This window comes from Rhinolophus hipposideros, assembly GCF_964194185.1.
Source record: "Rhinolophus hipposideros genome assembly, chromosome: 3".
Lineage (NCBI taxonomy): Eukaryota > Metazoa > Chordata > Mammalia > Chiroptera > Rhinolophidae > Rhinolophus > Rhinolophus hipposideros.
In genome coordinates, this window is record NC_138049.1 from 32,732,272 (window position 1) to 32,754,142 (window position 21,871).

Here is a 21,871-nt window from a genome sequence, read left to right on the forward strand (position 1 = left end):
TTCTAGAATGATCTGGTATGGACACTCCTTGCTTAAAACCCTAATTGACCTCAGGATAATAATTTGACCTTAGTGACATAAAATCCAAATTTTAGTCAATGTCTCTTAAGATCTGACGTATGGCATCAGCAAATCCCACGTCACTCCTCCCTTCACACTTTGTTACAGATATACCAAATTTCTTTGTGTTCCAGAAATGGTCTTTCTACATGGAATGCATCTTTGTTCCATTCCTCCCCTCTCCATCTTCCACTGGCTGACCCTTCATCTACCAGATTAAAAATAAGATGTTACTTTTTCACGAAATTGTTCCTAATTCCCCACACCATCTCCAGCCTCAAATGGAATTGAGCCATTCTCCTGTGTGATCTAATAGATAAGAAAGTTCAGGAAGACTTGGGTCAAGACATGATTCTGCTTCTTACCCAGCCGTGACTTTAGAGCACTGCTTCTCAAACTTGATCCTGTATCAGCACCACCCAGAAGGCTTGTTAAATCATAGCTTGCTGCGCCCCATCCAGAGTTTCTGATTCAGTAATTCGGGGATTGATCCTGAAAATTTGCATTTATAACAAGTTACCAAGTGACACTGATGATTTCTGGGGACCACACTTTGAGAAGCCCTGCTTTAGACAATTTATTTAACATCTCTAAGCATTAATTTACCATCTGCAAAGTGAGGCTAAAAATTGCGTCTTAAGAACTAGCTGAGATAATGTCTGTAGAGACTTTGACATGAATTAGTACTCAGTCAGTAGCAGTCAATGTTGGTTTTACATTATCATTGTTTTCGTCATACTGACTGCAAACTGAACAGACAACTTGCCAAGTAAACTAGGAACCCCACAGAGAGCAGAGACTATATTGGTTTTCTTTTGTTGTATCACAGGTGCCTCATGATGTACATTAGTAAGCACTAAATAAAAGCATAATAGAATAAATTCAAATTAAAAGCATTCAGTAAACAATAAAATGAATTTAGGTGCTTCTTTGTAGGTAGGATTCCCTAGTTCAACTTGCTATATTCTTGGTTTTCCTGGGACTGTTTTTGCTGATTGGTTCCTAACTTACTTTTGATTATGATGAATCAGTCCCCACAATTTTTGTTTCTAAGATTACACAAGCAACATAGAAAATGTTTTTCTGGGAGAACTAGAAAAAACCACATGGACTATTCATTTGGCTCTGCAGTTTCATTTTCATACTGAATGAAAGCAGTTGCAGCAATGTTTTCCCCTGTTTTCTGTGTCTGAACATATGCCTGCATTTAACACTGGATATGGGTTAAAAATTAATGTGAAGAATTTAATTTGCAGTTATTTGCACATTTATGACACTTCCTCTTTTGAGAAGTGTTTCCTGCCTTTACTGTCAGTCCCTACCCCCATTCTCCTCTTTGACTTCAGTACCTCATATTTATTTTGTTTACTCATTAGTACAGCAATTTTTTTCACCATCTGCCATGTGGCAAGTATTATTCTCATGGTGGTGATACCACAGCAAGACAAAGTCCTAGCTTCACAGAACCTAAAGCATGGCATTTACCAGCTTGTACTGTAATTGTTTGTTCCCTGTCTCCCGCTAAACTGTGGGCTTCTAAATGGCAGGTGCATTATCTGATTGATCTTTGGGTCTCCAGCTCAATGTTTGGTATCTGATAGATATGCATACACATGGATTATTATTTATACAGAGAGTCCCTTCTTATTATTTGGTGCTTAGAAATGGAACTGAGCATCAGAGATCATATACTGCTTGTTCACTAAATGATTTGACACTGATATGTGTTGTTTGACCTACAAGTGTTGCTTGTTTGAATTTCAATTAGGGCCACCCAGTAAAATGTGGGAGATTTTTTTTTATATAACAAGTGAAGTTTCCAGCTTCTCTTGAAAATGCCAACACTTCTGTATTGTACCAATCTGCTGACGCTAATTCCCACTCAGCCTGCTCCTTTATATGGAGTATGCCCTCTTTATTTCATTACAACCCTTACTAATCTCTATTGTATTATACAGTTATGTGTGTGTGTGGACAAAGCCCCAAAACACAGTTTCCAGGCTCTCGGCCTCACAATAGAAAGGTGCTGGCTCGGGTAGTAAACGGCCATCAACTGTGATCAGATGGCCAGCAGCTGTGGATAGTTGGCTGTCAGCTGTAACCCGTAAGCCATTGGCCACTAAAATAATGGTTGTGGCTACGCTAGCAGAAAGAATGGGGGCTAGCAAGAAGATGGTGGCTGGCAAGCGCGGACTGCTGTTAGGCAGATTATGTAGATCCTGCTTTCTGTGTCTCCAGCCCAGCCGCCAGCGAGAATATATTGGTTTGACTCCCCTATCTATGGCTCCGTGGGTGTTCCTTTTTGACCTTACCGTGTCCTTCGTTCTTGGGCGGGGAGTGGGAGCTGAGACCCTGCACGACAAATGGCACAGCGAGCAGGGTCCCCTGCACGACAGTGTGTATATGTGTGTTGTGCGTATTTCCAGGGAAGTGTGGTGAGGAAAGAAATTCTTCAAATTCTACATAAATTCACTTAAAGTTTGTCTTTATATCTTAAAACAACCTAACCTCAACTGGAAATAATACTTCATTTCTTTTATTTTTCTTTGGTGATGTAGAATGCTAACAAGGATTTGCTTTCATTTGAAATACATTGCTTTCATTTGAAATACATACATAGAGTCATCAATCTAAATTTTGTCTAAGTTGTTTTTCTTCATTTTCACAGTAGGTTTCCTGTGTTTCTCAGTTAGATAATTGCCAGCTTCTCTTCCACTGCGATGTGTATCCCAATACAAAGTAAAAATCTATCTAAATCTATCTGGTTTGGGTTATTTTCTTCCTTTATAATTATTGAACTAACACTTTCATTTGGTTTGGTTTTGTCATGAGGTTAAGACACTTAAAAGCATAAAATTGAATTACAGTTATAGTTTACCAAATTACATATATTCATGGTTTGTTTCAGCTATCGTTAAAAAGAAGAGGAAGCAAAGATTTGCCAAAATCTGAAAAAAAGACTCAACAGACTCCCACAGAGGTATGTAGAAATAAAATTTCAAATATATATCTCTAACTGTATATAATAAGCTACTTTTGTAAGTGACATAATGGCCAGATATGCTCCTGTAAAACAAAATTAAATTATGCGTATTGGTTATACAGCTTAGATATGGGCAGTGTAAAGCATTAAGTATCTTTGCTTCCAAAGCTAGCACTAACATCCCTATTATTACTGTATTTACATTGTAATCACACAGCAAAATTCATGAGTACTTTATGTGTTTCTGTATTGGAGAACTGTACCAGTGGTGCTAATATTGTTCCCTCATAATTAATAAGGTCAAAAGAATGGCTGTTCCTATAGTATTAGGAGAGAGTAAAGAAAGGAATGTGGTGAGAAGGGATGGTGGAAGGGAGAGATGGCTTCAGGGAGTCCTAGACCGAAGGAATTCTCTATACCTGTGACTGGGGAAGCAAAAGAAAGGCAACAAAGGAATAAAACTAAAAGTTGTCCTTAAGGCGGGCTTGTTAAGAACCTTAGAAACACAGCGACAGTAAAGACTAGTTCTGCTATCAGAGTAAGCAAAGGTGCTGATGGACTTAAGGAAGGAAATTGCAAAACGGAAGAGGAAATATTTGGGCATGAAGTGACATTATGACTCCAAAGACACGGGACTAGATACTGACTTTCAAATACACATTTTGGAATCGATAGTACTATAGCATGCTTTTAAAAAATTTATATAAGGGGTTTTCTCATTAGATAGTAACTTTAAAGCAATATTTAAATATTCAAAATTTGAAAATGTTGATCTCAATCATTTATTTAAAGCATAATTATTAAATGTTTATTTCCTTTTGCCTCTCTCTCCCTTTTCTGCTCTTGGTTAATTTCCCTCCTGGTACTTGCATATATAGGCCGGAGACCTACCAAGATCATTACTCCATTTTTGTACCCTTCTCTCCATTTCCCAAATAAGTTCAACTATGCTCTGTCCCTACAGCTTTCCCACCCTGCCTTTGCTATAACTTTAGCTACCTCACTCTGAATGTTTTGCTGTGAATCATTTTACATGTTGCCATGAATCTTCTTCCCCATCTTCTTTAGGGAGAAGATGCTATATGCTCCTTGTTCTAATATCTTAAGTCAGCTTTAGTCAGTTTATTTTTTTTTAATTCTCATTTATCTTATTATACTTCCCATGTTAACCTTTATTTATTCTTTTCAACATTTCTAACCCAAGAATTCTTACCTGTTTGCTCCTGGCTGTATGGGCCCCCACTCCATGTACATGTGGGCCCCTTATCTATTATCATTATAATCTCAAGATCCATCCATGTTGTCATAAATGTGCCTATATCATCTTTCCTTAATGCCGAATAGTATTCCATTGTGTATATATACCACAACTTTTTTATCCATTCATCTATTGAAGGACATTTTGGTTGTTTCCATGTCTTGGCCACTGTAAATAAAGCTGCAGTGAACATTGGAGCACATGTGTCTTTATGCATAAATGTTTTCAGATTTTTTGGGTAAATACCCAGGAGAGGGATTGCTGTGTCATATGGTAATTCTATTCTTAATTTTTTGAGGAACCTCCACACTGCCTTCCATAGCAGCTGCACCAGTCTGCATTCCCACCAACAGTGTATGAGGGTTCCTTTTTCTCCACAGCCTCTCCAACACTTGTTATTATTTGTCTTGTTGATGATAGCCATTCTAACCGGGGTGAGGTGATATCTCATTGTGGTTTTTATTTGCATTTCTCTGATGATTAGTGATGTTGAGCTTGTTTTCATATGTCTATTTGCCATTGCCAAATGTCTCTTCAGGTCCTCTGCCCATTTTTCAATTGGGTTGTTTGTTTTTTTGTTGTTGGGTTGTATGAATTCCTTGTATATTTTGTATATTAGCCCCTTTTTGGAGGCACTGTTTGTAAAAATCTTCTCCCATTTAATTGGTTGCCTCTTTATTTTGTTGATGGTTTCTTTTGCTGTGCAGACGCTTTTAAGTTTGATATGGTCCCATTCATTTATTTTAGCTTTTACTTTCCTGGCCTTTGGAATCAAATTTATAAAATGCTCTTTGAACCCAAGGTCTGTAAGTTTGGTACCCTATGTTTTCTTCTATGCAGTTTATTGTTTCAGGTCTTATGTTTAGATCTTTGATCCATTTTGAACTAATTTTGGTGCATGGTGACAGCAGTCCAGTTTCATTCTTTTGCACCTGTCTTTCCGGTTCTCCCAGCACCGTTAATTGAAAAGGCTGTTTTTTCTCTATTGTATGTTTTTGGCTTCTTTGTTAAAAACTATCTGTCCATAATTATGTGGGCTTATTTCTGGGTTCCCAATTCTATTCCATTGGTCTGTGTGTTTGTTTTTCTGCCAATTCCCTTTTGATTATTGTTGCCCTGTAGTACAACCTGAAGTCAGGGAGGGTGATACCTCTAGCATTGTTCTTTTTTCTTAGGATTGCTTTGGCTATTCGGCGTCTTTTGTGGTTCCATACAAATCTGATGATTTATTGTTCTATTTCTTTATAAAATACTATTGGGATTTTTATGGGGATTGCATTAAATCTGTATATTGCTTTGGGTAATATGGCCATTTTAACTATGTTGATTCTTCCATTCCATGAACATGTTTGTAGTTTTCGGTTTAGTTAATGATTAGGGTTTAAAGGTTATCCTAAGAATGTGTGAGAACGTATATAGGATCTACTCCATTGTTCTTTTACCAGGCAGAACCAACTCTATCCATTTCAGACTCATGGGGGCTTACATCCTATTCTAAGGGTGATCTAGATGGAAGAGCTGCCAGTTTCTCCTTAGGTGGGCCATTCCCGTGTTAAAACTTCCCCTACTTAAAAGGCATTTAAAAACAATTCTCCCTTGAATAAAGGTAGAGGGCAATTACTTTCTGTATGGCAGAGTGATCACGAGCCTGAGCCTTAGTGTCAGACGAAACTGAATTTAATTTCACCTTTGTCCTTTGCTACTTAGCAGCTGTATAACCTTTCACAAGCTACTGAACATTTTTAAAGCACACATTTTAATAACTACTCATAAGTGTACTCTGAACACTGAATGAGGTCCTGTGTGTAAAGAACTTTATAGAATCTGGCTGAGAGTCAGTGTTCAATAAATGGCAGTGAGTGCATATTAACCACATGTTCCTTCCAGGGAATAGGTTTCATATTTATTACAGCCAGGAGGAATTCCAACCACATAAAAAAAGAAAACAAACAACATGAACGTTGTTGAAATGATAACCAAAGAGTTGTGTGCCTTTACAACATATAATAATCTCTGAATAGCGATGACCACCATTTTTCTCTTTTTATATTCTTTTCTCATGTATTTCCAGCATGTCATATTATCCTAATCTTTTATTTGCCGAAGAATTTAAAGGACTTAGAGAAAATACGAAGCATCTACTTCTTTCTCTTTCTCCCTATCTCTCATTAAATCTTAATTACAAAATAATAATAATGTGCACAGGTGTCCATTTTGGGTTGTTTTCTTGATTTACACAAAAATGATCTCCAGTCCTCTGTCCCTCTTTTCCCAAATGAGGAGGAAAATGAAGATCTGAAATGCCAGCTGCAGTTCGTGAAAGAAGAAGCTGCTTTGATGAGAAAGAAAATGGCCAAGATTGATAAAGAAAAGGACAGATTCGAACACGAGCTCCAGAAGTACAGATCCTTTTACGGGGATCTGGACAGTCCTTTGCCCAAAGGAGAAGCCGGGGGCCCTCCCAGCACCAGAGAAGCTGAACTCAAGCTACGGCTGAGGCTGGTGGAGGAAGAAGCCAACATCCTGGGCAGGAAAATCGTCGAACTGGAGGTGGAAAACAGAGGCCTGAAGGCGGAACTGGATGACCTGAGGGGTGATGACTTCAACGGCGCGGCCAACCCCCTCATGCGGGAGCAGAGCGAATCCCTGTCGGAGCTGCGGCAGCACCTGCAGCTGGTGGAAGACGAGACGGAGCTGCTGCGCAGGAACGTGGCCGACCTGGAGGAGCAGAACAAGCGCATCACGGCGGAGCTCAACAAGTACAAGTACAAGTCGGGCGGCCATGACAGTACGCGGCACCACGACAGCGCCAAAACCGAGGCCCTGCAGGAGGAGCTGAAGGCAGCGCGCCTGCAGATCAACGAACTGAGCGGCAAGGTCATGCAGCTGCAGTACGAGAACCGCGTGCTCATGTCCAACATGCAGCGCTACGACCTGGCGTCGCACCTGGGCATCCGCGGCAGCCCCCGCGACAGCGACGCCGAGAGCGACGCCGGCAAGAAGGAGAGTGACGACGACTCGCGGCCGCCGCACCGCAAGCGCGAAGGGCCCATCGGCGGCGAGAGCGACTCGGAGGAGGTGCGCAACATCCGCTGCCTCACGCCCACCCGCTCCTTCTACCCTGCGCCCGGGCCCTGGCCCCGTAGCTTCTCCGACCGCCAGCAGATGAAGGACATCCGCTCCGAGGCCGAGCGCCTGGGCAAGACCATCGACCGGCTCATCGCCGACACGAGCACCATCATCACCGAGGCGCGCATCTACGTGGCCAACGGGGACCTGTTCGGGCTGATGGACGACGAGGATGACGGCAGCCGCATCCGCGAGCACGAGCTGCTCTACCGAATCAACGCGCAGATGAAGGCCTTCCGCAAGGAGCTGCAGACCTTCATCGACCGCCTCGAGGTGCCCAAGTCTGCGGACGACCGCGGCGCCGAGGAGCCCATATCCGTGAGTCAGGTACAGTTCTGCTTATTGCGAGCCACGGTGAGGGCGAGGCCGGACGGCCGAGCGGAGGTCCTGGTGGGGCGGCTCCGCGCACCGGCCTCCGCGCCCCGCTTTAGGGACATCCCAGCTCGCAGCCTCGCTGGGCTTGGGAGCCCCACGGAGCATCTGTTCTTCCACGCTGTCCTCGCTCAGGCCTGAGGTTTTTGTCAACCAGTCACTTAGTAACTATTTCTGTTTGGTTTTTTTTAAGAGAAATTTAACACCCCCCTCCCCCCAATCAGTTTTTGTGTGAAGATTGAAGGATTACTAAGATGATGTGATGATTATCAAAGGTCGACATTTTCAGTGTTGCTCTACTGATTCTAGTAGTTTGAGCTGCAAGAACATCCTGAATAGGAATCTTCAATTGTTGATTTGCTGTTTTTGAAACAAGACTCAAACTGAGTTTAAAATAATTTTTAAATGTAGAAACCAGCCATAGAGAGACATGTGTTGTGTCTAGGGCCCTAGCAAAAGGGATAAAGGGATGTCACTCCTTAACCACAAATTGAAGTAACATGATCACTGTTTCTAGAAAGTATCACTGTCAGCTCTGGAGAGGAGAATCTCAGGACTGCAGAAGTCGTGTTATACTTTGGTTTTAGGAAAACACTAATTCAGAGAAATAGTAATCACCATTCCCGAACAGGGGAAACCAGCATTTTTCCTTCATCCTAAATTGTAGACGCACACGTGAGGAACTGGACTGAGCTGCTCTAGCCAGGTACGGTGGCCAAAGACCAGTGTATTTTGTTAGAGATAATTTATAAAACAAAATAGGCAATGCTATCCCCTCTAGCTAGCCTGGTGTTTCGTATCGATTGGGAAACCTTCAGAAGTACAACAGCATGCAAGAGGTTAAATTTAAATATCAGTGTTTACACAGAAGCACTACTGACATTAGATTAACTGCCTGTTAGTCACAACTAGAAAAATTGCAACCCTGTCGCTGATTGATCTTGCATGTTGCTCTGCTTTGCTATGAAAAAACACAAAAACAGTATGATAAAACTTGTTGGATTTTTAAATGTTGAGGCTTAGTTTCTTCTATTTATGGCAAATAATTGGTTTTTAGTTTTTTTTTATTGCTTTGTTTTGGATACTTTGAGCATGTGGTTTTTCAGTTATACCTTTGGAGAGAATCAGAGTGAGAGAAAGCACAGCGTATAATAATAAGCTTACAGATTTGGTAAATAGAGGCTTAAGGGAGGGTTTTGCTTTATCTGAAGTTGAATGAATGCTTAGATTAGTTAATATAAATTTAAGTTTCTAAAATTATTATTAATTAACTTTTCTCTTTGTCTTTGCATTTACTTTCCCAGATGTTCCAGCCTATCATTTTACTTATTCTCATTCTTGTATTATTTTCATCACTTTCTTACACAACAATATTTAAACTTGTCTTCCTTTTTACACTGTTTTTTGTACTGTAAATTTTTCATCATTTACCATTCATTGTAGTATTTTCAGTTTGTTTATTTTGTTCACCCTTCAAGACAAGAAGTAAAAGAAGTATAATTTCTGTAGTAACCAATGCTATGAAAACACTGAAGACTGCTTATTTCTTTAAAAAGACCCATCTTACCACTACCAAATTCAGTAAGAAGCCCGAGCACTACACTATTTCAGGTAAGAAAGTAATTGTGACTTTTTTATATAAAAATCATTTTAATTTTTACTTCTGTCTTTTACATCTTTGTTTCCTTCTTGATAAATAATTGGCAGAATGACTGTAAAAATTGGCTAAATCTCAATTATTTCTCAGTAGTTGAATATTATGATAATTCAAAAGCTTGGGCACATTTTCAAAAAATATATAGGTTTGTAAACTACCTTTGCTAGGTTACATCAGAATCACAAGATAATTTTGATATCCAATAAATGTCTATGAAAATTTTGGTGAGTGAATGAAATGGAAACTAAGTTTCCTTATGGAAACTAAGTTTCCTTATGGAAACTAAGTAATTGGTTGCAATACTGTTGGTGTTCTGTCTAAAGAGATGTGTTTGGAAGTGTAAGTGTGGATTTGGCCTTAGTTCATTGAGAAAATAATTGTCCCCATCCTACTGCATTTGAGCAGCTTTCAACCAAACCAGCATTTCTAATCAAATTTGTTACCTGGAGCCCACTCTTCTATAATATATTGTTACACAGAACTGCCTCCAGAGCAGGAGGGATGCTAGAAATAGAGTATGTGAAGTGTTTCAGAATATTCATTCTCTCGAATGCACCAGTGCCAGCCAAGATTCAGAAATCCTTACACTCAAAGTCACATACTTGGAAATACTCTCAGATTGGTTGGTGGTTATGAAAATCTGTTGAAAAGTGAAGTATCTTGCATCTCAGCATGAAGTATAATATGTGGAAAATCTTTGCTCTACTACAAAAGTACTGGTGACAGAATTTTGTGACCTCATGCCCCAATACCTCGATTTGCCTTTGAGTATTAATTTAAAAAAAAAAAAAGGAAACAACAATAGTTGAAAATTCAGTTTAAAATAATTGCTCTTAATCTCATTTTTTCCCCTCTTTGCTTTTATTTCATTTTGTTTTGGAAAGATGTGAGGAGTGGTTAACCAACAGTTGGAATCTGTCACTATATACCCTGGTTTTTCGTCTTGGGGATTCAAAAGACTAGGTAGAACTTCATGACAAAAAGGAATGGAAGAGCATAAGTGCTCTATTTAATCAATTATTCAAGCATTTACTTACTTAAAAATTTTATCTCAGGGAAAGCAATCACTTTAAAAAACCTAAATCTGTCTGTTAGATCTTTTATAAGTCTCCAGGCCAACATCTCAGAGGAATCATTTAGGCAAAAGAACTGAAAGTAAATGTTTGAGGGCCAAAATTGATCTGAAATGTTTATTTCCTTTGGAGCCAGATATATCCAGCTAAGCAGTGAGTCTCAGCTACCTGCTCAGCTACTTCAGAGCATTTGGAAGTGAGGTGGTGTGGGTTGTCACATGGCTAAGAAGCTCTATTGGCATTTAGAGGAAAGAAGTTAGAATTTCAAATAATTGTCTTGCCTAAATTGCTAATATTGTCTCTGTGAGAAAATGTGAGATACAGTGTACTTGTTTACTTCAGAACTATCATGGATATTTACTACCCTGTGTGGCTTTAAGACACTCACTTCAGAATTTTACCTTCCTGTATCATGAGAGAAATCAACAGCTAAATATCTAGAATGGTGGTTCTCAACCCTAGCTGCACATCCGAATTCCTGGGATGTTTTCCGCATTGAGGCCCTGTCTAACACTAACCTCAGTGTATGGACCCAGGCATTTATATTTTTTAAAACTCCTCAGAACCACTGCTTTAGATGTTTGGATTATCTGAAATATATATATAGATATATATATAGATATATATATATATATATCTATATATATATATATGCAGCCTATACCAAGTTTACAGTAAACTGTGTGATACTAGCTTTATAGAATCATCAGTTGTCTTGGTTTGAATAGACCATAAAGTTCCAGCCATTCAGTGAATGGGCAAATCCTGTCTAGAGCATTTCCACCTTTGTCATACTATTTTTACACTGGTTATAACATTAGAAAACTGTCCTTTCATTAATATAGTTTCTCAAAATCAACAACATCAGAGAAGACAAGTAGGAATAACGCGTGACAGAAAGGAGAACCAAGATGAATAGTGTGTGTACAGGGTCACACACACACACACACACACACACACACACACACACACGGAGATCCAGGCACGTGCACACCGAATTAAAGTCTCCAGATGATCCCACACACACACCTTGACAGTCCACTGCTTTGTCATTATGTAGTTATCTCTGTCACAGAGCTTCCCCGTGTTTATGAAAAGAGAGCATATGGTGTCCAAAAGTCCACCAAGCATGATGAATGCCAACTGACTCTACCTTCCAAACCAAGGTGGGAAAGAGCATACACGAGAGATGTGAGAACGGAGCAAAAGGATAGAGCAGGGATCCTTGGTCTGTGTAACAAACATTCTGAAGTAGCTACTATGTTCAGTATAGAGGAAAGTGGGGTTCAGTTTCTACTCTTTTCAAGCCCTTGATTGGTTGATTGAACAGGATAGACATGTAAACACCTAACTAACACGTACTCTTACTGAATTGCAAAAAAAAAAAGCCTTGTGATTGTAAGGCTTACTATTTATTGGACTCCTGATGGCATGTTAGATTTTCCTAAGAAAACCCAATAAAATTCGTAGGCATTCTGGGACGAAATGATACCATAAATATATGTAGAGGTGGTGCACGTACCCAACAGTATCTTGTGACCTGAATTGGAAATGCTAAAATTGGCTGACCAAGGGAGGTCTGGGCTAATTGAAGCACCAGCCTCATCTTCAGATCTCTTATAAGTTATTAAGGTCATTCTGGCAACAAGGATATTAACCTTACCTATGAACTCCTAAGGCATTGATTTTCTAGAAGAATTTCATGAGCATCTTGGACTCCATTCAGGCTCTCCGTGTATGAAACTCCCGTAAGACAGTGGGGAGGGGAAACAGGACTGACGTGGCTACTGCTCAAAGATTCTGGGGGGTTGGGGGTCACTGACAGCTCCTCTGAAGTGAGTGAGGCGACTTTCCTGTATAGTCGAAGTCCAGGGAAGCTCTGCTCTACCCACTGCGTAGCAGGCTTCCCAGAGGTGTGTGGTGTGACACACCTCTGCCACCCTGTGGTGTACCAGGAGAGCTACCTCCAGTGTTGAGGAATTCAGACCGGCCTCTGTCTCAGGACTGCTGGGGACCAGTAGTTTGGAGGTGGTCTCAACAAACTGCTAGCAGGCACGCAGTGTCCTTGTCACTTGTCTGTTCCCCTGGAGCTTCAGGCTGTTTTGCATTCAGGATCTAGGATAAATCTCTTCCTTACACCACAGGACATAGACTTGAGAAAAGAAGTTAACAAAGATGGTGCCCACCACCTCAGAAAGGTTCCAGTATCTTCTTCCCTTTCTTCTTTGAGCCTAGTACTGGCGTTATGTTTGTTGTATAAAGCTAGTTCTAAAAGAGGAACACCCAGGCTTTGTTCATCAAGAGAGCAAAATTCTCCAATTATTGATACAAAGAATCCTATTTGTACATTTGAATCTGTGTTATTTAAACATCATGCTGAAAATAAATCCAAACGAACTAACCTTGTAGAAAATTTCTTCACATGCACATTCTTGGGCATAGGAAGGAGTGTCTTTGGTAATTTGGCCTAATTTAAGAAAAAAAGGAATTCAGTTGGCTATTTTTAAGCATAACTGACTCAAACTCATAAAACAAAGGAAAATTCAGTGCTGAGCCTGGAATGTGTATTGGCCTGCATTCCCCAACCTTCATTTCAATTTGTGTGGTAGAGTGGGATACAGTTGTTTAATCAGCTGCCAGTGAAGTTTGGAATGTCAGTTTGGTAGCTCTGCCTTAACTTCAACTATTCATGGAGTGTTTGTAGCTATATTCTTATAGAACTACAGCCACTTTCAGCTGGTAGAGTCGTGCTTTGGGACAGATGCCATAATTGAATATAAGGATTAAAGAGAAAGTGGAGGATAATATCAGAAAGTGAAAAAATTGACAGTTATTAAACTACTGGGGTTTGGTACAGTTCAGAAAGAGTATTTGTGAAGACTCGACTGCTTCAACCCTAGTTATAAACCAGTTAGGTCTAATGAAAGATAGTTTTGATTCTACGTTTGCAATTTTGATTTAGCTTTTGGGAGGTGAAATGATTGCGTACACATTTTGACAAAACTAACATTTCCTGAGTAGGTCCTGGTATTCTCAACAGCCGACTCACAGAATTTCAGAGGGATACTCACCCAGAGTAAGAAAGCTTTATGGCCTGCGCATGGTAGGAAAACCTTCGTAGTGACTGTAATGAATGTGGTAACATACCAAATACTTCTAAACAGTGCTTTTGTGTTGATCACTTGGGAGAGGAGGACATAGTGGTAGCTTTTTTCAATGTTGGCCATTGTAGAAGTGCATGCAAAATCGTAGAATCTCTAAAGGTCCTTTCCATGTAACTTAGTAAATACATTTTAGTCCACACCTTCTCTGCTTAGAGACTCACTCTAAAGTACTCAGTCGCAGTTTTAAAGTAATTCTGTGGCTGTCCTGGTAAAGTTGTGGGCAATTTTTTAAACACTTCCAAGAACAACTTTCAAGTAGAGTACTGTTATAACCTCACGTGAACAGAGACGAGGAGCAGCAGGTATGACCCTCATCTCTTAAAAATAAGGAGAAATTTTAGGAATTTCCCATCTCTCACTGCCCACGGGTAAGCTAGGCTGTATTACCCTAAAGAGCCTCATTTTATATCTCACATGTTTATGCTAATAAACTCAAAGGAATTGACATTTCTTGATTATTTACATTTGTTACATTTCCTATAACAATTTCATTGTTATAATTATAAAAGGTTTTTTAGTTCATAGTTGTATGACTTTTCCTAGAGCCATTTTTCAAAATAGGGTACCATCAAAACCTAACACCTAAAAATAAAACTGCACAATTTTATAAATTCCTACAATGTACTGTGATATAAAAATATATAATCAGTGGTTTCTAGCAATTATTTAGTCTTTTCAAAAATATTCATGTAACTTTATTGACTTGTATATTAGAATGTTTCTTTGAATGTTTTCTAAACCAAAATTCCTGCTTAGGGTATTTCAAGCCCAGTTCATATTATTTTGCTTTTGTTTTGGTAATTTTTCTTTTAGATTTTCAGTACATTTTTAGAAATAATAATTAAATGTTTTTGTCTTATACCAAAATAAAAATTAAATAAACAGCAAATTGGAGGACTGCACAGCTGAAAAACTAGAATCTTTCAGAAAAGATTAGAACACTGACTCATTTCACAAAATGGCAAAACGTCCCTAAAGTATTCAGGGATGGTGCAACTCTTTCAGGAACTTTACATATACTACACACTCCAGAGATGGAGCTCAGGAAGTTATCAATTCTGAATACATGAGGTTTGCATGTTTATTTTCTGTAGTCTCTTCTGAGTGTTTTGAATTGAGTTGCTTATTCATTTGTGTGAACAAATAAAGTGCAGAAGTGATTCTTGAAGGCTGGCAAGCAATATTTGTACTTTTCGGAGGTTGTCCTACACAATGTGCCTTTAAAGTCAGCAAGTCAGCTCTTTGAATTCATGTCGAAAGTGCCTGCATTAACATAGGCCTTTGAAAATTGTGAGAATGTGAGAGGCAGAGAGAAGCTCATCAGTTTGCCCACTTGCTTCAAATGATTTAGCAAGGGAAGAGAATTTAAGAGCTTTTATTTTAAAAAAAACACACACACACACACAAAAACCTTATAGAGTCTTTTCTTAGTCGGAGAACTTGGTTTAGTGTCTAGTTTATAATTCCATTTTTTCTTTTTCATGATTTTCATGGTTTTGTGCAACTTTTGCACAATCCATGATGTTCCCCCTGTGTCATTAACTCCTGGACAGATAAAACAGCGTTAGATTTTTTAAATAGAACATCCTGTGTCACCTAGGATGTTCAGAAGGAGAGCTGAACATGACAAGTCAGCCAAATTAATTTCCTCTGGATTTTAGGTGACTCCCAGGAATTTGAGCTCCTTTTCCTGAAAGAAAATGTGTATCTACAAGTTAGTATCTGCAAGGTACCAGCTTCTTAGCGTTGCTCTGCTTAGATTCCATATATGGAAAAAGCCACAGTGAAGCAGCCTAAGGAGATAATTGAAAAAAAGCGAGGATCCCCAGCACTGGACCTCGCAAATCTTGAGGTGAGAAAGCCAGCGGGAGGATAAACTCATGTCTCTGGCCACATTCATTTTAGAGGGAATGTAATTGATTCATAAGTAGCTATTTGAAGCACTGATATTTGCAGAAAGCAGATGGATTTAAAATAGCAGGGTGGGTTCAACGTAGATAAAGATTGAAGTTATAGGAATCTTACTGTTCAAAATATTTCGGTGGCAACAACAACAAAAGAATAGCATGTGGGCCAAGCACAGATAGCATCCAGGTATTGTGTTTTGAGAGCCTGTGGTGTGGAGAACGGGTCTGGCTGGCTCTGAAGAAGTCCTCAGATCAGAGTGGCCTGTCTACACTGAAGTGCGACTTTGAGCCTTGCTTCTGCACCCTCAACTCCAGGCCTTTCACTTGAGACTTCTCACATCACCATGCCACCTTTCTTTTAACCCCTCAAAGTCTAGCACACACTCCTACGTTTCGTCATTCTGATCTTCCCTACCTCTCTCCCGTCTATGCTCTATAAATAAAACAGATTTTTTTCCTGAGCTCCAATCAAAGCTTACCTGTATTGACTTATTCCTTCCAGTCTTTTCAATGTGCTAACTGTTCTTTTCTGTGCCAAGTTGTGACTAGCCAGTAATTGCTGCTTCTGTCAATTGCATTTGATTAGACAATTACTGAAAATATAATGCTGTCGCCTAATGGTGAGAACAGTATTAACATTTCTGGTAGAAGATATAGGTGGGCTAGCAACTCTCTGGGGGCAGAAGGTTGGGGAGAGCAGGGATTAATTCCTGTGTCCTTTGATTTATACTAAGTGGCCTCTCCTAGCACTGCTTTTCTGCTTGAACTTCCTAATGGAGAAGTGACTCAGGGTGGCCCCCTTGTGGTGGGCAGGCATTCCCAACGCCCTTTTCTGGAAGTAGAGGCAGCCTTAGAACAGTCCCTTTATTTACATTTTGTCGTCATTATCAACATCTCCCAAGTCAAGAATCTGGAAGTAACATAATGACATGTTAAAAACAAATTTGAAAACTGTAAGGAAGATCTGTTTCTAGTTTTAAATAGCCCACATTTCTGAAGTGTTTTGTTTCTTCAGAATACAGACCAGTTCTTAAAAAGGACAGTTTTGAAATGGTTTCTTTTGAATATTTCTGTCATCTGGAAATGCCTGTACATAAGCCCCATGACAGATCTGCTTGGCTAAAAAAAATATGTTGACATGTCACCAGCCCTCAGAATAGAAGAGAGAGCCAGCATCCCATGATTCTAGGGGGGAAACATCCAGCACTGGGAAAATAGCACGTTAGCTGAAAAACAACATTCTAAATCTGTAACTTCTATGGATAATAAACACTCTGTGTGTGACTCTCATAATTTTATAACCCAAACCAGATTTTTATAAGTATTAGAATCATATTCTACTAACACAGAGTCTAACCTCTGTCATTCTAGGACTCAACAAACACAGGACCAAATTTGCAGCATCAGTTGTGGAACTTTATAAAAACTAAGAAACCCAGGCCTTACCACTGTATATTCTCATTCAGAAAGTCTCGGGGAAAGTTCCAGCTTTTGTAATTTTTTAAACAATTCTCTGAGTGATCGCAGTGTGCAGCCAAGGCTGAGAGTAACACTATACTGTGGTCTCCTTGGTGGACTGCTGTGGGAACTATCAGGAGAGCCTCTCCACATTTGTTTATAAATTTATTTGTAGGTAGTGGACTATTCAGGATGTGTAGGTCATGCTGCAGGTCACATTTCAGGGATCTTCAGAGTTGACCAAGCTGGTTGAGGACAAGGATTAGTCTTTTTTTCTTTCAATGAGCAGGATCTAACAGTACACCTGGCCAGAGTTTGTGCCTAAGATCTTTGTTAAATGGAATGTTAATCAGAGTGTCCAAGACCTTCCCGAGGAATGGAAGAAAATTTAAAACTCAAAAACGATCTACTAAACACCTGAAATCATGTATCGTAAAGTACTTTGAAAATTGCAAAAGGCCAACATTACTCTAGAAAGAGGATTGTTTTAAATATAGGTCACCTATAATAGCTTCTAGATTTTAATATGCATAAAAATGAGTCCAGTTTTTCAGTCATCACTTCTCCAAATTTTGCCATTTCCTTCCCAGTGAGACTAGGAATGTGATACCCCTTTTACTGCTAAATAAGTTTAAAGAGTAACAGAAGAAGGGACTGAAAAATTATACAAGTAAGAAGTCAGAAGCTTCCCAGTCTCATACATAGCCAGGGTTGTCATACCATAGATTAAACAAATAACTGCTTTGTGATGCTTCAAAATCATCCTTCAGACAAAAACCTATAAAGTGTGTACTGGCATGCTATAAGCAAAGTTGGTGTGTTTATTTCCAGATTTTTACCAACCACTAAGTTAAAATCTTTCTGTCTTTGTATTTTGACTCAGAATTTATATTGTCTACGGACACAAGCCCCTTTAGATAAATAGCCATCAAGATAAATACTCTGCTATCTGACTCCTGTGTTATACTTGGAAGATGGAGTATCATCTTCCTCATTTGTACTTAGAAGAAAGCTGAATTCTTCTCATGCCCAGAACTCTTATCCCTGGATTCTATTCCCTTGAATGCCTAGGAATTTTAAACTCCACCAGGAATGAGAAGACCTGGATTCTATTCCTGGCATTGTTAGTAAATGGCTCTGTAAACTTGAGCAAGTGACTTAACATCAGGGCCTCTTTCCTCAGTTGTAAAATGAGAAGATTGGCTAGATGATTTCGGAGGTTCTTTCTGGCTCTAAAATTCTGTAAGTCTGGAAACACCTGCTAGTGACATTTATATATTCAGTATTCCTCTTTCACCCTTTTCAAAATGTTTTAGTCTGTCGTTTAATATCATTCATACAGATCTTTTCCAAGATTTTTGTTTTGTTTCTTGACAGCAGCTGGTGTTTCAACATTTACTTTACATTAAGTATTATATACACTTCTTCACATATTTGTAGTATATCGAAGTAAGTATGTCATCGGATATAAGTGATTTTTTCCAAATTCTCTGCAATACATAGAGCAATAATTTGGGTCAATTTCAAATCCAAATGTTTAAATATTTAAAGGGTTTATAAGTAACCTGGATTATTTAACAAATTGCATTTTCCCCCAAAGGTTTTTCAGCCATTCTGACACCTGCTTGAAAATATCAGGCACTTCAAGATGTCTTAATATCACCGTAGGGCTAATCACACCAGCATCAGTCTTTTAAATCCATTCATTTTATGCATATAACAGTAGGAAGTTTTCTTAAAACAAAGTTTTTAGTGGAAAGGTTCAGAACACCTGTGCTGAATATTTATCACCTTTCTATGCTGTCATCTAATTGTGTTACTTTATTTCTTTTAGGTATGAAATATAGCATGGAAATTTTAGCAAGTATATATAAAATGTCACAACACAAAACATTGGTAAATACTATACTAAGTGGTAGACTTGGTGTGAAGTTCTTGTCAAAGTCTTTCCCTAGTTGTTGATTCTATATGTAATTCAAGTTCAGCTTTACCATGACAAGAAGCAGATGAAGCACCCACAAAAAATAATTCTGGGGACATACACGAAAAGGTGCATTGAAATAGGTGCTATTGAGTGACAATATAGAGTATATAGCCCAACATAATTTCTCCTGTAACTTAGCACATATTATCTGAGGTTCTGATAGGATTCAGAAAACAGTCTTAATTTGATTTACTAAGGACACATGGAAATTAAGAGGTCTGGAGTGGAAGAATGGGTAAGGGAAAAAATTACTAGATAATTCTGTATAGATGCTTTGGGCAACCCCTCCCCACGCCTCACCCCCCACACCCCCCAGGATCTTTTTCCTGTCCTCATAAGGATGAAGACAGAAATGAGCTAACATTTGTTGTGTGTCTGGCACTAAGTATCCCCTCATTCTCTTACAATAACCTCATGAAGTAAATATAATTATCTCTTTAAGGTAGAAGCAGAAACTCAGTTCATACAGAGAAGTGATGGCTATAGAATTGAAACCAAGGTCTCTGTGACAAAAATTCCAGGATCTCCATTTAGAGAAACTGGTTCCAAGTCCCGCTCCTTTGCATGAGCTTATTTCTATGAACTTTGGCAAGATAGCTTACCTCTCTGAACCATGGTTTAATCAGTAAGATTGGGTAAATGTCTACAGACACTATTGCTGTGGGGATGAACTAAGAGAAAGATACATTCAAAGTACTTAGCACGGAGCCTTGCAGAGCCGTCTCTCTATGGATAATCACAATTATTACTATAACTATTATTATTGATACTGTTTTAGAGATTATGATACCAGGCTTTCAAAAGTCAGAATGTGATTTCATTCAATTGTCCTACATGTACTAAAGTCCTACTCTGAGCAGATTAGTATTATTAAACTTTTTAGCTCCCTATGAAATATTTATCTGAAAGCAGATAAAAATAATGTGAAAGTAAACACGTTAACACTTTAAGAACCACACAGAGGAAGTTCTTCAGATTTGAGGAAAAGACCTTATTTTAAAATTTTATCTAGTTTTCTGAATTAAACACAAAATTGCTCTAGACATATGTTTTCAATCATTTAAACCAAACCTGGGTAGACGGATGCATGTACACGTTCTCACACAATCTGGAAATGTGCCTGGGGAGGCAAGGTTTCCTAGCACTTCCAGGATCCATCCATCTGGCCATGGTTTAGGCAGCCTGTCTTGTATATACTTGGGCTGCAGTCACCTCAACTGAAAACAAGCACATGGGTATCTCATTGGCTGTTTTCCTCCCATAATAAGTATCATTCTTTCCCGTAGGCTCTGATTTCCTCTAGCAGACCTCACTGTTGCCTTAGCGACAGGCAGCAAGCTGTCATAGAATCATAAAGAGCTATGAGGTTGGTCTTTATGTATGCCCCATTTCTACTTTATTTAAATAAGGACGTTCGATACCGTTTTCACAGATCTTTGGAGATTGCATGTATGTAATTGCCATACATGTTGTTCTGCCACATCCAAACACCAACCTCTAAAGGCACTGAAAAGTGCATTCCGATGTTGGCCAAAAAGGGGAAGGAGAGAGGTATGCAAGGAGATAATTCCTGCCTATAAAAAAAGGAGTTGGATTTTCTAAATAAAAGGAATCTAAAATTGGCCATTGTCATTGTGTGATATTACCACGAGCACTTTTGGCAAGTTTGAAAATACTGAGCTCCATTATAAAAGCTAAAAATGTCCTGGACCTGGAGTTGTTTACCCAGAGAAGGAGCTGCTCTAAAGTTACAAAGCTCTGGTTGGAAGAGGTGGCCTGAAGGCCGCCTCCGAGTACCTGACGTCACAGTCGTCTCAGTTGCTGCTGTGACACTGAGCTGAGCAGCTTTTTGATTTGTGAAACTGGTGAGGTTTTCACAGGGACTTGTCAGTACTGCTCTGTTGAATGGTTGGACTTATTTTGCATTTCTCTTTTTTGCAAAGAAGCAAGATTCACCAAGCTGAGACTTTTTCTCTTTAAAACAACTAGCTATCCTTCCATTGCTAGACTGACCAGTGGTCGAACATCCATAGGATTTCTCCCCAGAGCAAAAAGGTATGTTTCTTTCTGGCAGTTTGAAAGCAAGTGACTAATTCTGGCAAAATGTAGAGGGGCTGCTGCTGACATGTTTTAAACTACGGATATTGTTTAAGTGGAGGGTGATTTCAACATCTGTCTGTTTCAGTGTCTGTGTCTGGGCTTAAAAACAGTGGGGCGGGGTTTGTAACGGATTTAACTGACTCGCAGGGAAAAGAGGGTTCAGCTGCTGTGTGTGGATTTCCCAACTCTGGACTGACAGTGCCATCCGTTCTCTGAGACTGTTTTTCAAACGCTGCCTCTCAGTACTTGGAACAGCACTTTGCCTCCCATGGTATTTCACTAAATTTATTTATTAGAATGCTGTGTTCATTAAGATGAAGACTTTAATATTTGTAAACTAAATCTCACAAGCCTTGGGATGATTGGTATTTGAAAATTGCAATGAAAAATAAATGTAGTTTCATCCAAAATGATGGTTTGCTCACTGCAGGATCAGTGTTTCTATAATTTGAGTTGTAACGCATGCCATTCATAATTGGTTAATCTGCAGTTAAAAGGGAACCTTACCGCTACATCTTCTGTGTAAGCTGGGTCATATCAGGTATTTGTTCACCCGAGACAAAAGTTTCCTTCAGCGCTTTATTTTATAAGTTAAGAGATGTAAAATCAGTTCACCTGTATCTTGGACGTCTTCTAGTTTAAGTATATAATTAGAGAGAAAACAAGGAAGGATAAGATAATAAAATGAGAAGGCAAAATTGATTTCTTTGGAATTGCATGTGGTAG

The 21,871-nt window shown here is 39.1% G+C and overlaps 2 protein-coding genes across 8 annotated transcripts in view; both read left to right on the forward strand.

The window, feature by feature from the left end:
* MTCL3 (MTCL family member 3) overlaps nucleotides 1-9,242 on the forward strand; it is a 38,442-nt gene extending 29,200 nt beyond the window's left edge. Inside the window, exons 5-7 of the mRNA XM_081032880.1 lie at nucleotides 2,969-3,040; nucleotides 6,582-7,757; nucleotides 9,107-9,242. Coding sequence (XP_080889006.1) covers nucleotides 2,969-3,040; nucleotides 6,582-7,757; nucleotides 9,107-9,217 — 1,359 coding nt within the window. The 3' untranslated portion in view covers nucleotides 9,218-9,242. The remainder of the gene's footprint in view (nucleotides 1-2,968; nucleotides 3,041-6,581; nucleotides 7,758-9,106) is intronic.
* Nucleotides 9,243-9,281: 39 nt separating this feature from the next.
* The window catches only part of KIAA0408, a 44,324-nt gene continuing 31,734 nt past the window's right edge, over nucleotides 9,282-21,871 (forward strand). For all 7 annotated transcript variants that reach the window (XR_013992221.1, XR_013992222.1, XR_013992223.1 and 4 more), the window contains exon 1: nucleotides 9,282-9,413. The gene's annotated coding sequence lies outside the window, so the exon portion shown is untranslated. The remainder of the gene's footprint in view (nucleotides 9,414-21,871) is intronic.